Here is a 19,612-nt window from a genome sequence, read left to right as displayed (position 1 = left end):
GATTAAATCCTTTTGTTGTCCTTGCCTGTCTTTTTTTAACTTTTTAATTTCTTCTGGCCTTGAGGAATGTTAAAACATTTTGCACACATGCTGACCACAAGCTGTGGGACCTGTTGGTCTGAAAAATAGAGACAGTACCAACTGCACAGGAATACTCAGGAAAGAGTGCCTGCTAGGTGCATCCTCCCTCATTTCTTATGATATATGTCCAACTGATCTTGGTTAATGTCTGTGAACTTCAGCTGGTTGATATCACTGAACTTCACTCAAAACCCAAATCTTTGGGAAGCATTTGGCTAAGAAAAGGAGTGGGGATGGCACGTCAGACTATAGACAAAGGGCAGCATGGGCAAAGACACGGAGGTGAAAATACTGGGAAAACAGAGAAATGGAAAGCCATGAAGGTTTTTGAAGTATCATCTGGTAGGGATGATGAAATGCAAAAGAAGAGCAAAAATTGAGCAAAATTTGGAGATGAAGAAAGAGCAATATTATTTGAATTAAAAATAAATATATTCAGAATAAAGGAAGAATAAGAAGATCAGGTTTGAGAATATCTAAGAAACCTGAAGGTGCACAAGTCCATGGGACCTGATGAGTTGCATCCGCGGATCTTGAGGGAACTGGCGGATGAAGTGGCCAGGCCACTCTCCATCATATTTGAGAAGTCCTGGCAGTCTGGTGAAGTTCCTGCCGACTGGAAGAGGTGGAACATAACCCCCATTTTTAAGAAGGGTAAAAAGGAAGACCCAGGCAACTACAGGCCGGTCAGTCTCACCTCCGTGCCTGGCAAGATCATGGAGCAGACCCTCCTGGAGACTATGCTCAGGCACATGGAAAATAAGGAGAAGATTGGTGACAGCCAACTTGCCTTCTTTAAGGGCAAATTGTGCCTGACAAATTTGGTGGCCTTCTATGATGGGGTTACAGCGTTGGTGGACAAGGGATGAGCAACTGACGTCATCTACCTGGACTTGTGCAAAGCATTTGACACTGTCCCGCATGACATCTTTGTCTCTAAATGGGAGAGACATGGATTCGATGGATGGACCACTCAGTGGGTAAGGTCGCACTCAAAGAGTTGTCAACGGCTCAATGTCCAAGTGGAGAACAGTGACGACTGGCATTCCTCAGGAGTTGGTACTGGGACAGCACTGTTTAACATCTTTGTTGGCGACATGGACAGTGGGATCGAGTGCACCCTCAGCAAGTTTGCTGACGACACCAAGCTGTGTGGTGGGGTCGACATGCTGGAGGGAAGGGATGCCATCCAGAGGGACCTTGACAGGCTTGAGAAGTGGGCCCGTGCGAACTGCATGAAGTTCAACAAGGCCAAGTGCAAGGTCCTGCATGTGGGTCGGTGCAATCCCAAGCACGGCTATAGGCTGGGTGAGGAATGGATTGAAAGCAGCCCTGAGGTGAAGGACTTGGGGGTATTGATTAATGAGAAGCTCAACGTGAGCCGGCAGTGTGCACTTGCAGCCCAGAAAGCCAATGGTGTCCTGGGCTGCATTAAAAGCAGCGTGACCAGCAGGTTGAGGGAGGTGATCCTGCCCTTCTACTCTGCTCTTGTGAGACCCCCCCTGGAGTACTGCGTCCAGCTCTGGGGGCTCCAGTACAAGAAAGATATTGAGCTGTTGGAGAGAGTCCAGAGGAGGCCACGAAGAAGATCCGAGGGCTGGAGCACCTCTGCTTTGAGGACAGGCTGACAGAGTTGGCTCGGGGAGACCTAACTGTGGCCTTCCAGTACCTGAAGGGGCCTACAGGAAAGATGGTGAGGGACTGTTTATCAGGGAGTGTAGTGACAGGACAAGGGGGAATGGGTTTAAGCTGAAGGAGGGTCGATTTAGATTAGCTGTTAGAAAGAAATTCTTTACTGTTAGAGTGGTGAGGTATTGGAACAGGTTGCCCAAAGAGGTTGTGGATGCCCCGTCCCTGGAAGTGTTTAAGACCAGGTTGGAGAAGGCTTTGGGCAATGTGGTCTAGTGGAGGGTGTCCCTGCCTGTAGCAGGGGGGTTGGAACTAGATGATCTTTAAGGTCCCTTCCAACCCAAACCATTCTATGATTTTATGATTCTATGAATAAGCGAGGATATTTTAGTAACTTGTATTTAGTTCTGTAATACAAATAACAGAATGTCATTTGGTTTTGGAGTAATGTAATAGAAAGGAAGTTTCAGGTCTTGGCATAGGACATGTAAACACCCTTTGTCTGCTATGGCTCCCTGTTGCTGCATTGGACCTCTCTGGAGAAGACTGGATTCAAATTGCCAAAGTTTTGACTGTCTATTGTAAGAATGAAAAAAGGAGAGAAAAAGAGACCCAACCCCACCTTGTCATTGAAAGAGGCTTGAAGGATGGAAGGGGAGTAGTATAAGACGTGAATCTTCAGAAACTTTGGTAACTAGCCTGGGACTCCTGCCAGATTCCCTGCAGCCTTAGAGTCATATGGTATCCTCAGCTGGAAGGGACCCACGAGGATCATTGAGTCCAACTCCCAACCCCACACAGGTCAACCTAAAGGTTAAACCATATATCTAAGAGCATTGTCCAAACACTTCTTGAACACTGACAGGCTTGGAGGCATGACCACTTCCCTGGGGAGCCTGTTCCTGTGCTTTACCACCCTCTCAGTGAAGAGTTTTTTCAATACTGTCTATTTACTATTTCATTACGTCCCATAATAATTAAAGATACTTCTGTAGCCTTGGCTACAAGAATAACTCGCAGCTGGAAGATACTGGTATCCCAAAGAAATTTTATTTATTCTGAATCAGGTGATAAGACTTTTGTATTCTCATTTGTAAGGCTACCAAAGCCTTACATAAAGGAAGGAAAGACACAGCTATGTGTGAATGAAGGGGGACTATTTACCCTTCCTGTTCTGACAGTCAAATGGCCCTTTCGGAAAAGAATATCTTACAGTATTTCTTCTACAGAGGAGTAACTAAAGGCTGTTGTAGTTGTTGAGTGGGCTGAATCTCTGTGCTCTATTTTCTGCAAAACAGTAAATTAGTCTCACAACAGAGAGTGGTTTAGGAGAATAAAAATAATTACAGAATACAGTGTTTGGTGTCTGGCTAAAATTGGATTGTCTAAAATATAAAAATCTATTGGGGAGGAAAAAAACAATCAAAAGATAGATGGCAGCCTTCCCAGGCAAAGAGACAGGCATGAGGCATGTAGAAAGCAAGAGATGACATAGTGTAAAAAGAACCAGTAGTTTATAGGTGTTCTTCTGTTCATAAAATGTCCCTTATCAGACTATTTTTATCCCTTCTCCTCTCCCCCTCACGGTCTGGAAGTCCACCAGAACATGGTCTGATCCTAGTGTTAGAGCTGAAATGGGATAAGTGTGTTAGGCTTGTTTCCCTTCCCACTTACCCTTCTGTAAATAAGAATATATTTGTGGAAGTACTTAAACAGTAAAATATAAAAGTACTGTAGGCAAAAACATGGGTCTCCATCTTTTAAAGGGTGGTTCATATATGCGCCTGCCAAATTTGGGTTGGACTGCATGGCAGAAATTGGTTTTAATGAGATTTTCCTTCTCTTTCAAATAAGCTAATATTAATTGTGACTTTATGTTACCATTCCGTGAAAAAGATGCACATTAAAAAGTGTTACTGGTTATATCTACAAGATTGCCATTCTCTGGGATGAAGGGCAAAATTTTCATCAAGAATTGCCTCTTTGTATTAGAGAAATTACTCTTTCACCCTTTTAAGTGTGGCATATTGCCAGTCTTGGAGAGAAAAAAAGAGAAACGCTCTGTGTCCCTGGAAGCCCCTGATGGGGCTGTGATCTGAGTTTGCTGGAACAACCAGTGGGAAATGGGACTTTTTCCTTCATTTCAAGCTTCGTGCTGTGTGTGTGTGTAGCTCTGTGTTTGTATATGCTTGTGCACAAGCACTTTGGGTCAGATGTGTGGTTTTGTGTCACTACACAGCTGGGTGGGGGTGAACACCAGCGTTTGTGTGCTGGGGGGGACACAGGCATAATTTCTCATGGCCTGTCACACAAATTTGAATGCATTTAGTTATTTTCATCTGTGGATGTGCTTGGGTGTGTTAGACTGCATAGGGGTGCGTATTTGCATAAGACCGTAAGTACACCAAGTATGTTTGCAAGAACTGTTGGGGATGTGCGTATCTACCGCCATCCAAGACGGGCAGTGACTACAGTGCACACTTCCACGTGGTGTAGATTCCAGTGCATGTGTACACTGTGTCTGTTGTAGGGCTGCATGTTTGCATGACCTTTGCTCTCTAATGGTTGTTTTTTTGTCTCGCTTTTTGTGCGGTTGCTGCTCTGTTTTGGCTGTTATGTTTGTCACTGCAGTCATCGCCAGTCATGGAGGAAAAGGTAAATCATATTGCTGCATCTTAACTTTGTTAATCCTCGTTTTGGAGGTTGCTATTGAGTGGAAACAGCGTGATGCTGGGAATGCATTGTACTGGCACGTTTGCCCCCTTTGTCTACTGGCACCTGTGTGTGACTCGCTCATTCGGGTGAGGCAGAGGGACCCATCACGCTGCTGGGATAACACACAGGAAGAAGCTTGTGTATCGAATGCAGAAGTTTGGTCCCAAAACTGGATCAGTCCTCGGTGATTGGACATTGACACTTCACGTCCCAGAATGTTTTTAAAAGTCATCTTTTCTCCCTTATTTTACTATAGAGTACAAGGCATGCATATTTTCTAAGCAGGGCAGAAAATGCGTGTCACTGTTAGTAGCTCTCCAAAGGCACTTCTGACTTTGGGCTGGGCAGTGAGTTCTGCACCTGGAGCCTGCAGAGAGAGCGGTTCTCATCTTTAAATGCTGGCAAACAAATCGTAGTCTTGTTATGTTTTATAAGCTTTAGGATGTTGCTTGTAGAGCAAAACCTGATGCCGGGTTTTGGCTACTGCAAATTTTTATTGAGGAGTTTGCTGTTTACCTTGTAATGCAAGGTGGAACTAACCAAGTGTTAAGAGTCGCCCTGTACTGGAAAGAATTGGGTGTATGAAGGTTACTCCAGCATTGAAAATTTAGACCAGCCCTGAGGATACTCTAAATTTCTTTGAAGACTGGCAGTGAATCCCAGGGCTGCAAAGCCAAAGTTAGCTCTTCTATAGTGTTTGCTCTTTCCCCTTCTCTGGGAGGCTCAGAAGAGGCTGGAAGGTGTTTCCAAAGAAACTCAGCAAGGAAATTTTCCTAACAATCTACGTTAAAATCCTTTCCTGAAGGTCCTACAGCTTCTGATGCTACGGAGACCTTGTACCTCTGTTCTCTGTTTAGCGGGGACTGTGAAGTTCATATGTTCTCTGTATATTCCATGGGGTGCTGTATCTCCTTGCATGTTAAATGTGCATGTGTTTGTATATGAATGTAGAATTAAGCTATGGGTTCCCAAAAGAAATCTGATAGAGATTACCTAAAGAGAAAGTATAATTTAGTGTCTCAGCATACATTTGGGATGGCTCATATTTCTCAGTGCTGCCAGTGAGTTACATCAGGCCATCCCAGCATAGTCACAGAAGCGTTTATATTATAGCATGTTGTTAGATATTCTGACTGCACCACTTGTGTTGCAAGGAATGTTTTGCAATTATAGGAAATTTTCTCCAGCTATGTACACCTGTGAAGCATGACTCCCTTAAGACCATCATTCTAACCTGAAGAAGAAGAAAGATCTGAAACTAATGGTTAAAGCAGCTCAAAAAATGGCCTATTTTTTTTTCTTCTCCCTGAAAAGAATGATTCTTTTGAAGTAGACTCTTTGGGACCCTTGAGTTATTTCTTTAACTCTAAAAATAGGAATTTTCTGTCTTTGTGGCATACAGTTCTGATTTCTATTTCATAATCTCTCATACATAACTGACTATACTTTTTGTGGCGTTTAGATCAGTACAGTAGCAAGGGTGAAGATTTCATATTAGGGGGAAAATTTCCCTGGTATGTTATTTAGAAACTTAAACCACAGCTGTTAGAAACTTTCAGGGTCTTGGAATGATAGCAGTAGGATAAAGGGAGGTAAATGCAGGAAGACACAGAGGTAAATGTACTTTGGCATCATGATCTATTAGGAGCAGATATAAATGGCAGGATAGAGGTAATAAATCAGTATTTAGGCAAACAGCAGTAGAATGTTTTCTATAAACTTAAAGCGGTTGTTAATATTTAAAAAGTAACAAGGACCAAGATGCCTTTTGAGTGGAAAGGCTACAAGGAAACTGATAATCCCTATCATATATGAATCTGTTTTTGAATCTGTTGAAAGATGATTGCATCTTCTCTATGAAAGAAAGTAAGGTTAATCAGGTTATGTCAATGATCTGTGTTCCTCTAAAATCCATTTATCTGCTGCCTTTGTAAGAGAGTTTGTGTATGAAACTTCCATGTGTGAGTCTTTAGGATCTTCAGGAGAGGATTTTAATGCAGATTCTTAGGAAAAGTGCATTGCAAATCTCCTTGCTTGGCCACACTGGAAACACCTTTCTGTCCCTTCTGCCTATCCAAGATAGGCCACAGCAAGCGATTATTCCTCAGCATGAGCGACACTAATACAGCCGTGCGGCACACCATGTCGGCCAGGCAGTGCTGAGAAGGGGAAGGTTGGGCATTTTGGTTTTCTCCACAAACATTGTCTCCTCTGCTAGACACTCCACCTCCTTCCTTCCTAAATGAGCTGGTTTGTGCACCATCCTCTGTGTTAGTGTGTTTGCATACGTCCTGGGGGCCCTTGGGTCCTGCTGCAGTCGTTCTGCCCACAGTCACAGGCGAGGTGGTTGTGATGGTTGCCTACCCTGGTCAACAGTCTAGTGCTGATGATCATTAAAGAAGGGCACATGAAGGTCTACTGTTATTAATACTGGTGTGCAGAAGGCTGGATTTCATCACTCCCCACACCAATAAGCAGAAGTCCCGTACAGGAGTAGGTGAAGTACCATTATTGAGCCCCTGTGAGGATGCATGTCTCACAGAGGATCAGCTGAGTTCATCTCTACAGGGCTGCTGGAGTCCAGCTGGTGGAGGCTGCTGGGGATATCTCCTAAATGGATGTGTGCTCTGTCCCTGCAGGCCTACCTCTCTGGCGCAAAGCCAGTTGCTGGTTTTGGCATGCTGCTGCAGCCTTTTCCACTTCCACTGCTTGCTGTAGATTTTCTCCCGCTGGAACTTGGTCTCAAAACCTATGCCAGCTTTATATTCAGAATCAAAGCCACAGCTAGCTAGTCACCTGCAGTTGCCAGAAGGAAGGGGATAAAGAAAACGTGATTACAGACATCTGGCAATATGAATGGTGCATTCATTTATACCTTTGTTTAATGTCTGAGTTTTGAATGCATTGTAATAGGGATATGGAGAGGGGATCAGAGAGTACAAGTATTATTTTTCTTGCTTAATATTGGAAGTGATCCGAAAACCTCTGATTTCTGCTGTTGGAGCTAACCAGATTTGGGGTGGGATATACAGAAGTGCCATGTAGATAACTCTTACTTAAAAGCCTCTTCCCTGACACAGTGATGACATCTCTAGGATCTATGGAAGCTTTTTTTTTTTTTGCCATGAGAGTTGCGTGCTGCGGCTTGTTTTCCCACAATACCTTTGTTTCTCAGAAGATACACTGACTTAAATTGGCTGATGGTTCCCTGCATTTTTTTTGCAGTCCCCCAAAATGTTTCATACTGATGGAGAAGTCAGTTGTGCCTGTTGTGGTCACTTGACCCCCTCCCTCTTAGAGTCTCCCTGGGAAGTTATATGGCTCTAGCAGTAGACACCATGGGTCTGAGTAGACAACACCATGAAGTGTGGGAGTTGGGAGTTCATACAGCTGCTACGTGAGGGAAAGGAGTGCAATTCAATTTCTAGTGACTAATATTTCACATAAACTAGTGTGCTATTTCTTTTCTATAAGGACCTTGTAAATGACTAACAGATTGGTTTCCCCTCTCTCTCTGTTTCTCTGTTTAGCAGGAAGGAACGTCCTAACTCTCTGAATGTCTTCCCCCTCACGGATGGCATGGTACGTGGGCAGATAGGGGCCAAGATCGTCCCAACACTGGACCACTGGCACCTGAGTGACCTCGGCCAGCTGCAGTCCAACTCCAGCTACAAGGTTTTATAGACCATCATGGAGCAAGGGTTTCCCACTCTCCCACTGTCAATAGCATCCCACATTTTCATTAAGATGGAGACCAATCTGTGTCCATAACCCTTTGCAGCCTCTCCCTGCTGTGTGTCTGCTCCCTTGGTAGCTGTGCTGTAGGTGGGAGGATATTCTTTTGCAATTCTGGCATATGGTGCAGGAGGGGTTTGACACAGCTCCTGATGCTTCTTGTCTCAGTGATAATCTCCTTTACTTGGCTGGCCCCAAGTTGAGAGGAGTGTGTGAGGAGGCAGTTAGGGATTTAGGGAAGATAAATCCTTCACTTTTCTGTAGCTTATTTGGGGGAGGAAGTGGTGGAACCTCTACCCTCTCTCCCCCTCGATAAGAGCAGTGCTTTTGTACCTCAGCTGGGACCAGGCATTGGGTTGTGCTTGCTTTCCAGTGTTTGTCCTTCTTGACTGATCCTTGTTCTGGCCTTCCTCTCTTCAGAAAAAGGGCTCCTAATCCTCTCTGGATGCCCGGGTCTTGCACTGTGCTATGAATTTCCTCGTATATCTAGTCATTGCTCTAGACTTGCATTGTCTGCCTTCAATACTCTTGTCACCTTCAGTGCACTGCCTTCTGTACTGGGGCTTGCCAGAAATCTTACAGCATTGCAACTGTGCTGGAGCAGCTGCACGGTTCTACCTGTCGCTTGTGGTGCTCTGCTCTGCCATTCAGATACTGGTCTGAGCCCAAAGACCCAGATGTTGTACTCTTAGCTGACAGCTCAGTGCAATTGTTCATAGTTTAGCCTATACATGGTGACCCACATTTGCCATGAGCTGTACCTGTAGACTTCTCAAAGTCTTTGTGCTCAGGATCCCACCAAATTCCTCTCTTTGAATGATGTTCCACAAATGCCTGGTGACAGGCCTGAAAGCCAGTGGTGCATCTACCCAGCACGGCTTGCAGTACGTCCACCAGTATCTCAAAGAGCTTCTGGTCTGCTTTAAAAGTGTCTGATAAAACTTTCTGTCTGCCTGGAATTTGTAGAACATCACGTGTTTTATATGTCATATCTAAGGACTGGTCTCTTTTTGAGAAGCTGTAAATCACTAATCCTGTAAAATACATTGAGGCAGTAAAGGCAAAGAGGAGTAAAAAAACCCAACTTGTTAGTCTGCACGTTCTGCATGTCTCCAGATTACATTAGTGGTATTTTTGCCTGAGGGACTCTGCAGGAGTGGCCTTCCTGAAGCATAGCACAAGAAATTTAGACAAATTCAACATTTATGTGGAAAACAAAGCAGCACCTTCCCCTTTTGAACACTACCTTTGTAAAGTAGCCTAGAACAGCACAGACCTTAGCACTTCATCAGACCTCTGCCAACACGGAAGTTTAAAATCCAAAAGCAAGATGTTTGGATAGGATGGAGACTGTTCTTGGAACCAAACCCTTGCTGTAGTGTTAGAGGCACAGAAGTTTGGGAAACATAACAACTTGCAGGATGTCATTTGGGTTCTACAGTTGTTTCTGGAGAGCTTTGCCTGGAATTAGGGAATAGCAATGCCACGGTGCAATAACATAATTGAGAATGGTGGAAATGAAGATAGAGCATGAATGTGTTTCTTCAGACTAGTGCTATGCCAACACAACACTGCTGCAAGGACACAGACAGCAACCAAAATGCACTGAGACCAACCCACTTCTGGTTCTGGGACTAGTTTGTTCCTTGGGATCTCCAGGCAGTGCTGCATGCTATGGTATGAACATGCCCTCGAGCTCTCTAGCAATCAGGCGTGTGCGGCAGCGGTTAGTTTTTAGAGAAGAGCTGGGAGGACAGGCTTGATAAGGTGTAATTCTTCAAGCGGTACCATTGCAGAACTTCTGAAAGAAGTTGAGTGGATCTCACTGATAACCCAGCATCTGCATTGCAGGAGAATGCAACATGGACCCAGATATATTGGAAGCTTTGATGTCCAAGTTCAAGTAAATGGACGGTTACTGACCGCATCTCTTCGTGATTTGGTGGTGGGGGTGTCAGGCAAAAAACCACATTTCTGGTTACAAGAAAGCTTTGTGCAGAAGTAGTAATGTGCTCCTCCAAATGTATCTGATGGGTAGTACTGGGATTTGTGTTGGTGCTCGTTAGGGAAACTCCGAAGTGGGATGCTGGATTTAAGGAGGCTCGCCAGTAGGGTGGAGTTAGAGAGATTGGGCTGTGGAAGTCTTGGATGAGGTAGTGTGTTACAGAGGATTCCCTAAGAGTATGGAGCAAACCTGTGAATAATTAAAGGATGTGATTGACTGACTTACTAGATTTGCAATTTGGAATGGAGATTTTCCTCCTGCAAGCTTCTTGCACACTCTCTGACTGGAATGCTATTTCTTAAATATTTTGCATGACTGAAATCTCAGTAGTACTGCTCGTGCACTCCTCGCCTCTTCTTCAGCAGCTCTGATATTTCGCTGACATCAACTGCACACACACGACTCACCTTCCCAGTATGTATATCCTGACTTTTCTGTCTGGTTTTCCTTCTTCATGGGGCCGTACTGTATTTATATTTTAAGTGTCCTTGTATACTTATTTGACTATTTTCTGTTTTAGTGCTGTCATTATTTTATTTTTACATTCAGTTGTACATTAATTTTATACAATGTTTTGGAGATGAAAGTCCTTAACATTTTTGTTTTTATGTACTATGCTTTCAGTGTTATAACCATACAATTGTGGCTTCTCATGGTGACATATGACTGCTATGAATGTTGGGCCTTTGCAATGCATTTTGGAGGTCACTACTACACATTTGATGTTTAGGAGGTTGACAGGTATGGCTGTAGGTAAGTGGTGGTTGTGGAGAGTATTCTTTGGGTGAGCTATGGGTTATGGAGAAGGCCTCCTACGCTGTAGAGGAGAGCTGTACACTTAGTGGAATATTTGGCATTAACAGAGCACTCAGGACAATAGAAGGAAGATACCAGCAAAGATTAATAGAGCTTCTGGACTGTGAAGAGGACCGCCTTGGTAGTAGTTACATTTGGGAGGTATTTCTCCAATGCAGGCTGGTAGGTTGATAAAGTACATTTTCTAGGTAAATATAAAACTTAGATGTATAACTGAAGAGTAAGTGAAAGACCAGGGTAATTATTCACTGGTGTCTCCTGGATGAGGGGCAGGTTATGTCAATAAACAAAAAGTTACAGGATATCTCTGATACAAATATCGCCCTATAGACACTGATGATCCAGGGTTTCTGAATGACATCTAGTTCCTAAGAACAAGGATTGACATGTGGACCCCGCTGGGTTTCTCTTTTGCAGTGGCAAGATGCTCATGGACTTTGGTTATGCTTATAGACTTACAGCGAATACAAGAACATCTCCAAATCCTTTCATCCAACAGAAGTTTTGTGTGGGGAAGGAGGTCTTATGGTTGCACTTTACACTCGATATTCTTTGTCCCTTTGTGCTTTAGAAAGCACAGCAGGCAAACTGTGGTTGAAGTAGTACAAGGCTTACTGGATCATACTTTTTCTCAAAAACCTGGTTTGATTTTTTTTTTTCTTTACATATCAGGAAAGTAGCTCCTGAAACAGGAATATGAAGTAGAGGTGCGAAGTGTGTTTTTCACATGTAGCAGCTTAAGTGAAAAGTCCCCATCTCAGTCTTGATGCTAAAATCAGCAAATGTGCAGGGAGATGATTTGAATGTCCATGTGGGAATGTGGGTGGTGTTTGGACTGACAATGCAGAAACTATCTACAAAATGTGGATCGTATTTAATGGAAATGCAGTTTTAAAAAAAAAATCTTAATTTCCAATATAAATGCACAGATGCAATGTAAAACCTTTGACTTCCACAGTGCAGTGTACAGCAGGGTGTATTAAGATAAGCATACAGAGGCCAGTCTAATTAAAGGAAGATCTTAATAAGATTCCAGATGTTTAAAAAAATATGGCTGCAAAGGGTTAAGTCACCATTTTTTCAGTCTTCTCTCTCATCCCATTTTGAACCTTTTTGTCATGTTGTGAAGTTGTTGTTAGAACGAGAGAAAGTGACTTCCAAATTAGTGAAGCAGCGTCACAGCTCCAAGGTGGGGAGGCTCTGAGCAGAATCAGGATCTTTCTAGTACTTGCACAGGAGGGAGAGGCAAGTAGTAAAGATTAAAGCTAGGTCTGGAGTGCAGATGCTGAATGTCACTGCACCCAATTGCAACTCATTATCGCATATAACTCTCAACATTAATTTTGTCATCTCCCTGCAGGCAGTAATTAGAGTGGGCTGCCATGAAGAATGGGGAGATCTCATTTGGGTCTGGGAGTGATCACAGCATTGGTCAAGACGTTAATTGGCTGACTGTGAAGCAGTACTGCTTTAATTGACAAACAAGGGCCACAGTATAAAATCCCGACCGAGCTATGAAAGCCTCACGTGTTTTTCAAGAGGTGGTATTACAAGAAATGGGGCTGTAATGTCTGTAAAACTGAGAGCCGTTTGTGCGCATTTCACACTGGGAATCCATCTCCTATGTTAATTTGTCCGCTTATGATTTTTGAATTCATGGGTCTTGTCATCCTGTCGTTTGGACGTGGGGAGACCACACCTGTTTCTCTTGTGTTGTCAAGCTGGACCCATGCCTGGCTGTCTTCTGCGTAAGGTGGTATGGGGACATAGGTCTCCTGCGCTACCAAAGTCAGACCATCCCAGCTTGGTATTCGCTTTGCTTCTGCAGTTTATAGTGTCAAAACCACTTTGCTATTCTCTCATCCAGGTTGTGTTGATGGCTTACTATAATGACATCATCCAAGACCTCTAAGAGGCCACTTTATACCCTTCCCAAGCAATATCTGTGTTGCCTTCCAGTCTTGGGAAACACTGGCCTGGCTTACCACAAGTGCCAAAGCACTTCAGCTTCCACTGTAGTCAGTGTGAGCTGCAGGTGCTTTTCACTTAAAATAAGGCCACCTTTTCTGAGATGCATGATGAAGAGATCACATACTGATGTGACTTGTGAAGAACAATGTTTAGTAGTAAAAGACAAAGGATATCAGTCCTTTCGCAGGTGGGATTTGCTTGCTGAGTTCAGCACGAGAACTCACTGCTTCATTGTGGTTGCAGTGCCTAGTCTCACCAGCAAGCGCTGGACATATAGCTGGTACAGCGAGCAAGACTCATTCTCCATAATGCTTTAAGGTAGCCATACACCAACAAATGGGAGATTAATTGAAATGTATAGCTGTGCTTTTCCCTTTCTGTTCTTCCCCACCCTGGAATTGCGATAGTGCCCCCAAGATGAAATGTCCGAATCCGGGCAGTCCTCAGCAGCCGCCACACCAAGCACCACTGGAACCAAGTCCAACACTCCCACGTCATCTGTGCCCTCTGCTGCCGTCACACCCTTGAACGAGAGCATCCAGCCCATCAGCGAATACAATGGCACGACCAAGAACAATAAGAAGGCACGAGAAAAGCGGAACAGCCGGAACATGGAAGTCCAAGTCACGCAGGAGATGAGGAATGTCAGCATAGGTATGGAAGCTGGAGCTTGGATATTTGGTCATTAAAGTAATTGACTTCCCAGTGCTTGTGCCCCTCTGTTACAGGAAGAAGCTGGGAGACCGAGGGTAATCAGCTTTATAAGTATAGAATTTGAGGTAGCCTCACTTTGAAAGATGTGTGAGCAAAACAGGGCTACTTGGATGTTGGCAGTGTTCTGGGTAGCAAATGTTTAAAACGTCAGTAATATGAATAGTTTCACAAATATACAGGATGGGAATAGGTTATTGAGTTCGGTCCCCTGCAGTTGCATTCATCCATGTTGTAGAACCTCTTTCATGAACAGTCAAGTCCCATCTTAGTCTAACTGAGCTTTTGGAAAGCTGTTTCTGGACCTCATCAGTATGATAGTTAAAAGCTTCCATTTAGTTTTCTCTCTGGATTTATTCGTAAGTATTTTATATCCAGTTGTTGATATGCCACATTTGTCAGTCAGGTTAAATATCTTCCCTTCTGTGTGTTTATCCCACACCTCGATGTGTTTAAAAGTAGCAATTATATCCAGCTTTTTTTCTCAGCTAAACAAGCTGTTTTCTTTTAGTCTATTTCTTATATAAGAAATCCCCCAAATCTTTGGAAATTACAGTTGTTTTCTCTCCACTTCCCAGAGTCCTTTAGTAAATTGCATTCATGATTTCTTGTCAGGAAAGCCATGACCAAAGCCTTTAGCACCAGGATGTTTAAATGAAGAAAATGGTGTAATAACATGATAAAAGCCCATTTTCTGTGCTTTTTAATATAGCTGTGCTGATGTAGTATCTGAGCCTGTACTGTATTTAGACTTGAAGCAGCCTTCAGAAATGAGAAGAGGTCTGTTTTACTGGTCATGAACTTATATTCAAAAGGACTGTAAAACTAGCTGAAGATCATAAAGAAAATCGGTGCAGGAGCACAGGTATGAGTGCAGGTCTCCAAGGTTAGCATCTGAACCAGGTGATCATCTTTTTTCTGAAGTAATACAGAGGAAATTCCTCTGCTAATGTTTACAGCTGTTTCCTAACAAATTAAGGCTATAAACCAACGTGTAACATCTTTTGGTGTGGCATTTGAGTGAGAATTGTCATGACTGAGTCCCATTCTGTATTTATATTAGTGGCTGAGGGGGTCCCAGGGTCACAGATGTTAAACTGTTAAATTGTGATCTGTTCGGTGATCCTGGCCAAGGCAAGTCAGTATAAGCATTGGTATCAGAGAAATTGAGCACGGATATCAGTAGTTTGAATGCCCCATAAATACTTATCCTTAGTTTTACAGTTGCTGCTTTACAAGCTTGTTTACCAACAATAGCTTTCTTGGGTAAAGTCTGCTCACTTCTGTATGTGTGTAACTCTGAAGTTATTGTGCATGTGAAAGCTTCTTTTTCTTGGTGGAAGTATCGTATTGTGGAATCTGCTCCAGGCAGATAGTTTTATCTTTCCTATGTGCTCTGCATGTTCAACCTTTCAGCTATTTCTCACACGTAATGCCAAGTCAGATCTCCAGGCTGAGGAGAAACACAGATACTTGAATTTTAATTATGTATTTTGTGCATCTATAAATAAAATGTCTGTCAGTGATGCAAATGCCTTAGAGCTGAACTACCAAAAAAAGGTACTCAAAAATATTTGCAGAAAGGCTTCCCAGCTTGAAAAAAAATAAAGAAAAGCCTCTGTTTCTGTGAGCTTGAGAACCACTGGTGTATGGATGCCTACTTTGGCAACAGATACACATCTTGCTTTGTCTTCAAACATGGCATTTGTTGCCAGTTGGTGCACAATGCCAGCCTAAAAGAATAAAATCAACACTCAAGTTGTCATGGGCTTTGTATATTTGGCTACTGAGGCTGTTTGGAAAGGTCAAAAATTTCACATCTAACGTAGTTGAGGGACTAATGTGGTTTACAAATTAGGTCTTTAATTCTTGAAGAATTTCTTGTGTGAACAGACACTGTGTTCATATTGCTTGTTTAGAGTAGGTGCAAGTCTGAGCTTTTGAACAGTTCAGTATCCAATAAATGTGACTTGACAAGAGGAGGAAGTTCCTTATTCTTTAAATACTGACTTCAGGCTGTAGATTGTACAGAAACCAGAGTAAATTTCATGTATGAATTTTTAAGTGAAATTTCACTGTAATGGGTATCCAAACCAGTTGTAGACTTGAGAATTGTGTTGAAAAAATATTTCTATTAAAACTAAATAGTGTCAATTCATAACTCCACTAATCTCTGTGAAGCTATACAGAAAATCACTGTGTTGTGTTCGATGCCAGCTAAAGCTACATCTTGATTGAAGAGTTCTTACTGGCAGATAAAAAGTTTATTTGGAATTTATTTTAATGAATGAAATATCTCTGATTATCACACTTCAGTGAGGATCCATGTCAATGACCTTGGTGACACTCTGGTATGGTGGGCAGCAGGGGAGGATTCTCATGGTCTTCCTGCGCTGGAATTCTGAGGACCCTTTCCCAGCACTGGTGAATTTGTGACTCTAGATGATCAGCCACTTTCTGTTCCTATTTTAAGACTTTGAACACAACACCATAAAGTTTTGAAACCTCGATATTCAAAGCTGCAAAAGTCCCTTCAAGGAACACTATACTCTGAAATTCCTGATCCTATAGATTGTATGTATTGTCTTATGTAGGAATGGGCAGCAGTGATGAGTGGTCCGATGTTCAGGACATCATAGACTCTACTCCAGAGCTGGATATGTGTCAAGACCCCCGCCTGGAACGCACTGGTAACAGGTATTGATTGTGACTTTTCACTGTGTGCTCTTTTGCTTGGTTTTATGAGGAGTGAGGAATGGATGCTGTGACTCACACTGAGTTCAAGATGCAGCTGTTAGAGAAAGTCCATATATTCTGCCTGCTGTGAATATGAGGGGTCCGGACCTTCTCTGAGTTCTCCAGAGAAGGCAAATGTCTGCTGGTAATCTGCAGAAGGATCCGTCCAGCTGACCCAGAACTGGGCTTGTTTGCACTGCTGGATCAGGGAGGACGAAGAGATGGAGCAACAAAAGATTTTACAGAATCTTAGAATCCCAGACTGGTAGCGGTTGGAAGGGACCTCTGTAGATCATCTAGTCCAACCACCTGCTAAAGCAGGATCACCTAGAGAAGGTTGCACAGGATCGCATCTGGGCGGGTTTTGAATCTCTCCAGAGAAGGAGACTCCACAACCTCTCTGGGCAGCCTGTCGCAGTGCTCGGTCACCCTCAGAGGGAAAAAGTTTTCCTCATGTTGAGACAGAACTTCCTGTGTTCCAGTTTGTGCCCGTTGCCCCTTGTCCTGTCGCTGGGCACCACTGAGAAGAGTCTGGCCCCATCCTCTTGACATCCACCCTTTAGATATTTATGACTACTGATCAGATCCCCTCTCAGTCTTCTCTTGAAGAGCAGGAACAGGACTGTTCCACGAGGGAGGACAAACAGGAGTAACCTCAGTGATCCCACTCCTGCAGAGAGGGCAGAGCACTGATAACAAGCTCCATCAGCAGCCCTAGATAAGGCAAGGGGATGAATTAGGTCCCCGTGCTACCCATGAACAGCAGGAGACAGGGCTAAAGACAGGTACACCTACAGTGAAGCTCAGAGACGGACTGAAGGCACAGGCCTGAGGTTAAAGGGAGCGCTTGGACCAGTGAGTGGGTGGGTGTGGGTCCCAAGTGAGGCTGGTCAGAGCAATTTTTACCCATCAGTGCACTCAGGACCTTGATGGAGTCCTCTGAATTAGCAGACTCACACTGAACTACTCTGCTGCTCTGGTTCCTATCCATCACCCATTTTGTGCTAATCCTATTTAGCTCCCTAAAGTCTATTAATTTTGGCACTTTATTTCTGTGAGGCATGTATTAGTCTAGAATTATTAGTCTAGGCACCTTGGGTTTACTATGGTCTAGTGCTTAATTTTAAAGGATTCATTCTTTTTTACACTCGTCCAGTGTGTAATTTGGCACTACACCACCAAAAATGACCCCCTAGCTCTTACAGGTAAGCGGAAGATAATACCTTGACAAAGTTAAGGCAAGATTTTCTCACAGTCCAAATCTGGACTGGATTCCACCTGTTGAGCACCCTCATCAAGAACGGTATGAGCAGCAATAACAGATGCATTTCTCAACTGTGAAATGACATACAGTTAAGGTCCCATCAGAATTTGTAGGATGCACGGACAATTAGTAGGGTCAGGTGCAGGAGGAATCTAGGTAGCCAAAACAGCTCTGTGTGGGGAAGACAAAAGTGACTGGTGAGATCGGATTGAAAATTGGTCAGACCCAAGGAAAAGAAGGCAATGGAGAGGATTGCTGCACTGGGAACTCTTCAGACAGAGATCTCTGATCCAGGTAGTGAGACTGAAAGCCACAGGAGACACAAGCTGACTCGGGCTGCTGGACAGTGTGCTTGCTGCTTTAAAAGCAGAATGCTTTTGAGATACGTACAGTTTCTCAAAGTTGGGTGCCCAGGAGGTAGGTTCAAGCTGAATTGGGTCTTCAGGTCAGATGCTGAGTGCTGGTTGCTTCTTGTCACTTGTGCTGTCCATTAGACTGCATGAACTGAATAATTCTGGTGCAGTCACGGCACCAGTTTGTAACTCCTCAGTGCTCTCAGATGTCTGGGTAGCTGTAATTTTTCTGTAATTAGAAAACGACTGCTGGTTTTTTTTTCTTTTCTCTGCAATGTGCTGTAACTGCAATATCAGAAGCAGCTACTGCACCCCATTAGTAACCTCCAGGCTTTATCAGCAAGACTTGATTTAGCTAAAAATGGAGCCACACAACTTGAAATAATCTCCAGTGGTACTGACCTTTCTGTTAGACTGCTGGAAAAATTGCACAGCCTCTTTTCATGCTGGCTGATTGCTCTCATACAATGCAAGGCACTTAAAAGTGTTTGTACTCACATTAAGACAATTTTTTTTAGAGTAGGCAACGACAACCCCAGAGGTTACCTCACCCTTGCCTCCAGCAACAGCTGTTTTCTGTTTGAACCATAAGACTGTCGAGAAATGCAAGAAGATTCTTGATGGTACGAAAGACACTAAGAGGTGGAAATGTGCTCCTGTGTGATACGATTCGAAAACATTAACTTCGATTTATCTTTAATGATACATATTTTGCTGACATCTGAAGAAGCCTTTCGGTGCATAGACTCACCCCAAGAAGAAACTAACCCTTCAGGCTGATTTCACTTGCTAGTTGGCAAAGAAAAAAGACCATTGCTGTTTTCAACATTTGAGGCCTTATTTGATCTTACTGCTATCTGAGGTTGCTAGCTAAAGTGATAGGAGTGTGGGAATCCTTGCAGAGTCTGAAAAGTCAGAGCTGAGAGCTTCTGCAAGTTGAACTTTTTGTGTCAAATATTGAATATTCATTAACTAATATGATTTAAAAGGAAGTCAACTGGGTGAGTTTTGAGGTTGTGCGTGATAGGCACTTGTCCTCGATACGGGGAATAAAACATGCTTTTTTTCTTTATTCAGTACGTTCCCTGAATCAGTGAGCAGGTGGAACGTGCTCTCAGTTTTGATCACAATGGTCTGGGATGCTCAGTATTTCAGAGATAAAATGTTCTAGCTTAAATGTTGCCAAGTAACAAGAGTCCTTGTTTTTTGGTTTTTTTTTTCTTCCAACAACAGCCCAACACAGGGAATTGTGAATAAAGCGTTCGGCATCAACACAGACTCTCTGTATCATGAACTTTCCACAGCAGGGTCTGAAGTTATCGGAGATGTTGATGAAGGAGCAGATCTGCTAGGTAAAAACTTGTCTAGAACCATTCTGTTTTTTCTGGTATGATGACAACTACATTAAGCTTCTAGAAGCACTTAAATTCTCTTTTTTTTTTTCCCCAGAACTTGAATGTTTGGCTTTTAAAAAAATTGCATGGAAATTGAGACATTATGTGACTGAAATATGTACCTGCAGTACAGTAATGCTTACTTATAAAATAACTTAAACTGTTGGGTAACTTTTGTTTGTGTTGCCTTTATGTGCAGAAG

The 19,612-nt window shown here is 43.2% G+C and overlaps 1 protein-coding gene across 31 annotated transcripts in view; it reads left to right on the top strand.

The window, feature by feature from the left end:
* MAPK8IP3 (mitogen-activated protein kinase 8 interacting protein 3) overlaps positions 1 to 19,612 on the top strand; it is a 79,653-nt gene that overhangs the window by 26,381 nt on the left and 33,660 nt on the right. For 13 of the 31 annotated variants that reach the window (XR_008579421.1, XM_054843197.1, XM_054843211.1 and 10 more), the window contains exons 5-9: positions 4,342 to 4,365; positions 7,956 to 8,100; positions 13,360 to 13,606; positions 16,258 to 16,360; positions 19,250 to 19,368. Coding sequence is in view for 30 of the 31 variants with exons in the window: in XM_054843197.1 (XP_054699172.1) it covers positions 4,342 to 4,365; positions 7,956 to 8,100; positions 13,360 to 13,606; positions 16,258 to 16,360; positions 19,250 to 19,368 (638 nt within the window). In the remaining variant the exon portion in view is untranslated. The other 18 variants (XM_054843222.1, XM_054843220.1, XM_054843218.1 and 15 more) reach the window with 8 other exon arrangements.

Source organism: Grus americana, chromosome 15 (genome assembly GCF_028858705.1).
Source record: "Grus americana isolate bGruAme1 chromosome 15, bGruAme1.mat, whole genome shotgun sequence".
NCBI classification, from domain to species: domain Eukaryota; kingdom Metazoa; phylum Chordata; class Aves; order Gruiformes; family Gruidae; genus Grus; species Grus americana.
The sequence above is the reverse complement of the archived record's forward strand: the minus strand, read 5'-3'. Positions and strand labels throughout refer to the sequence as shown.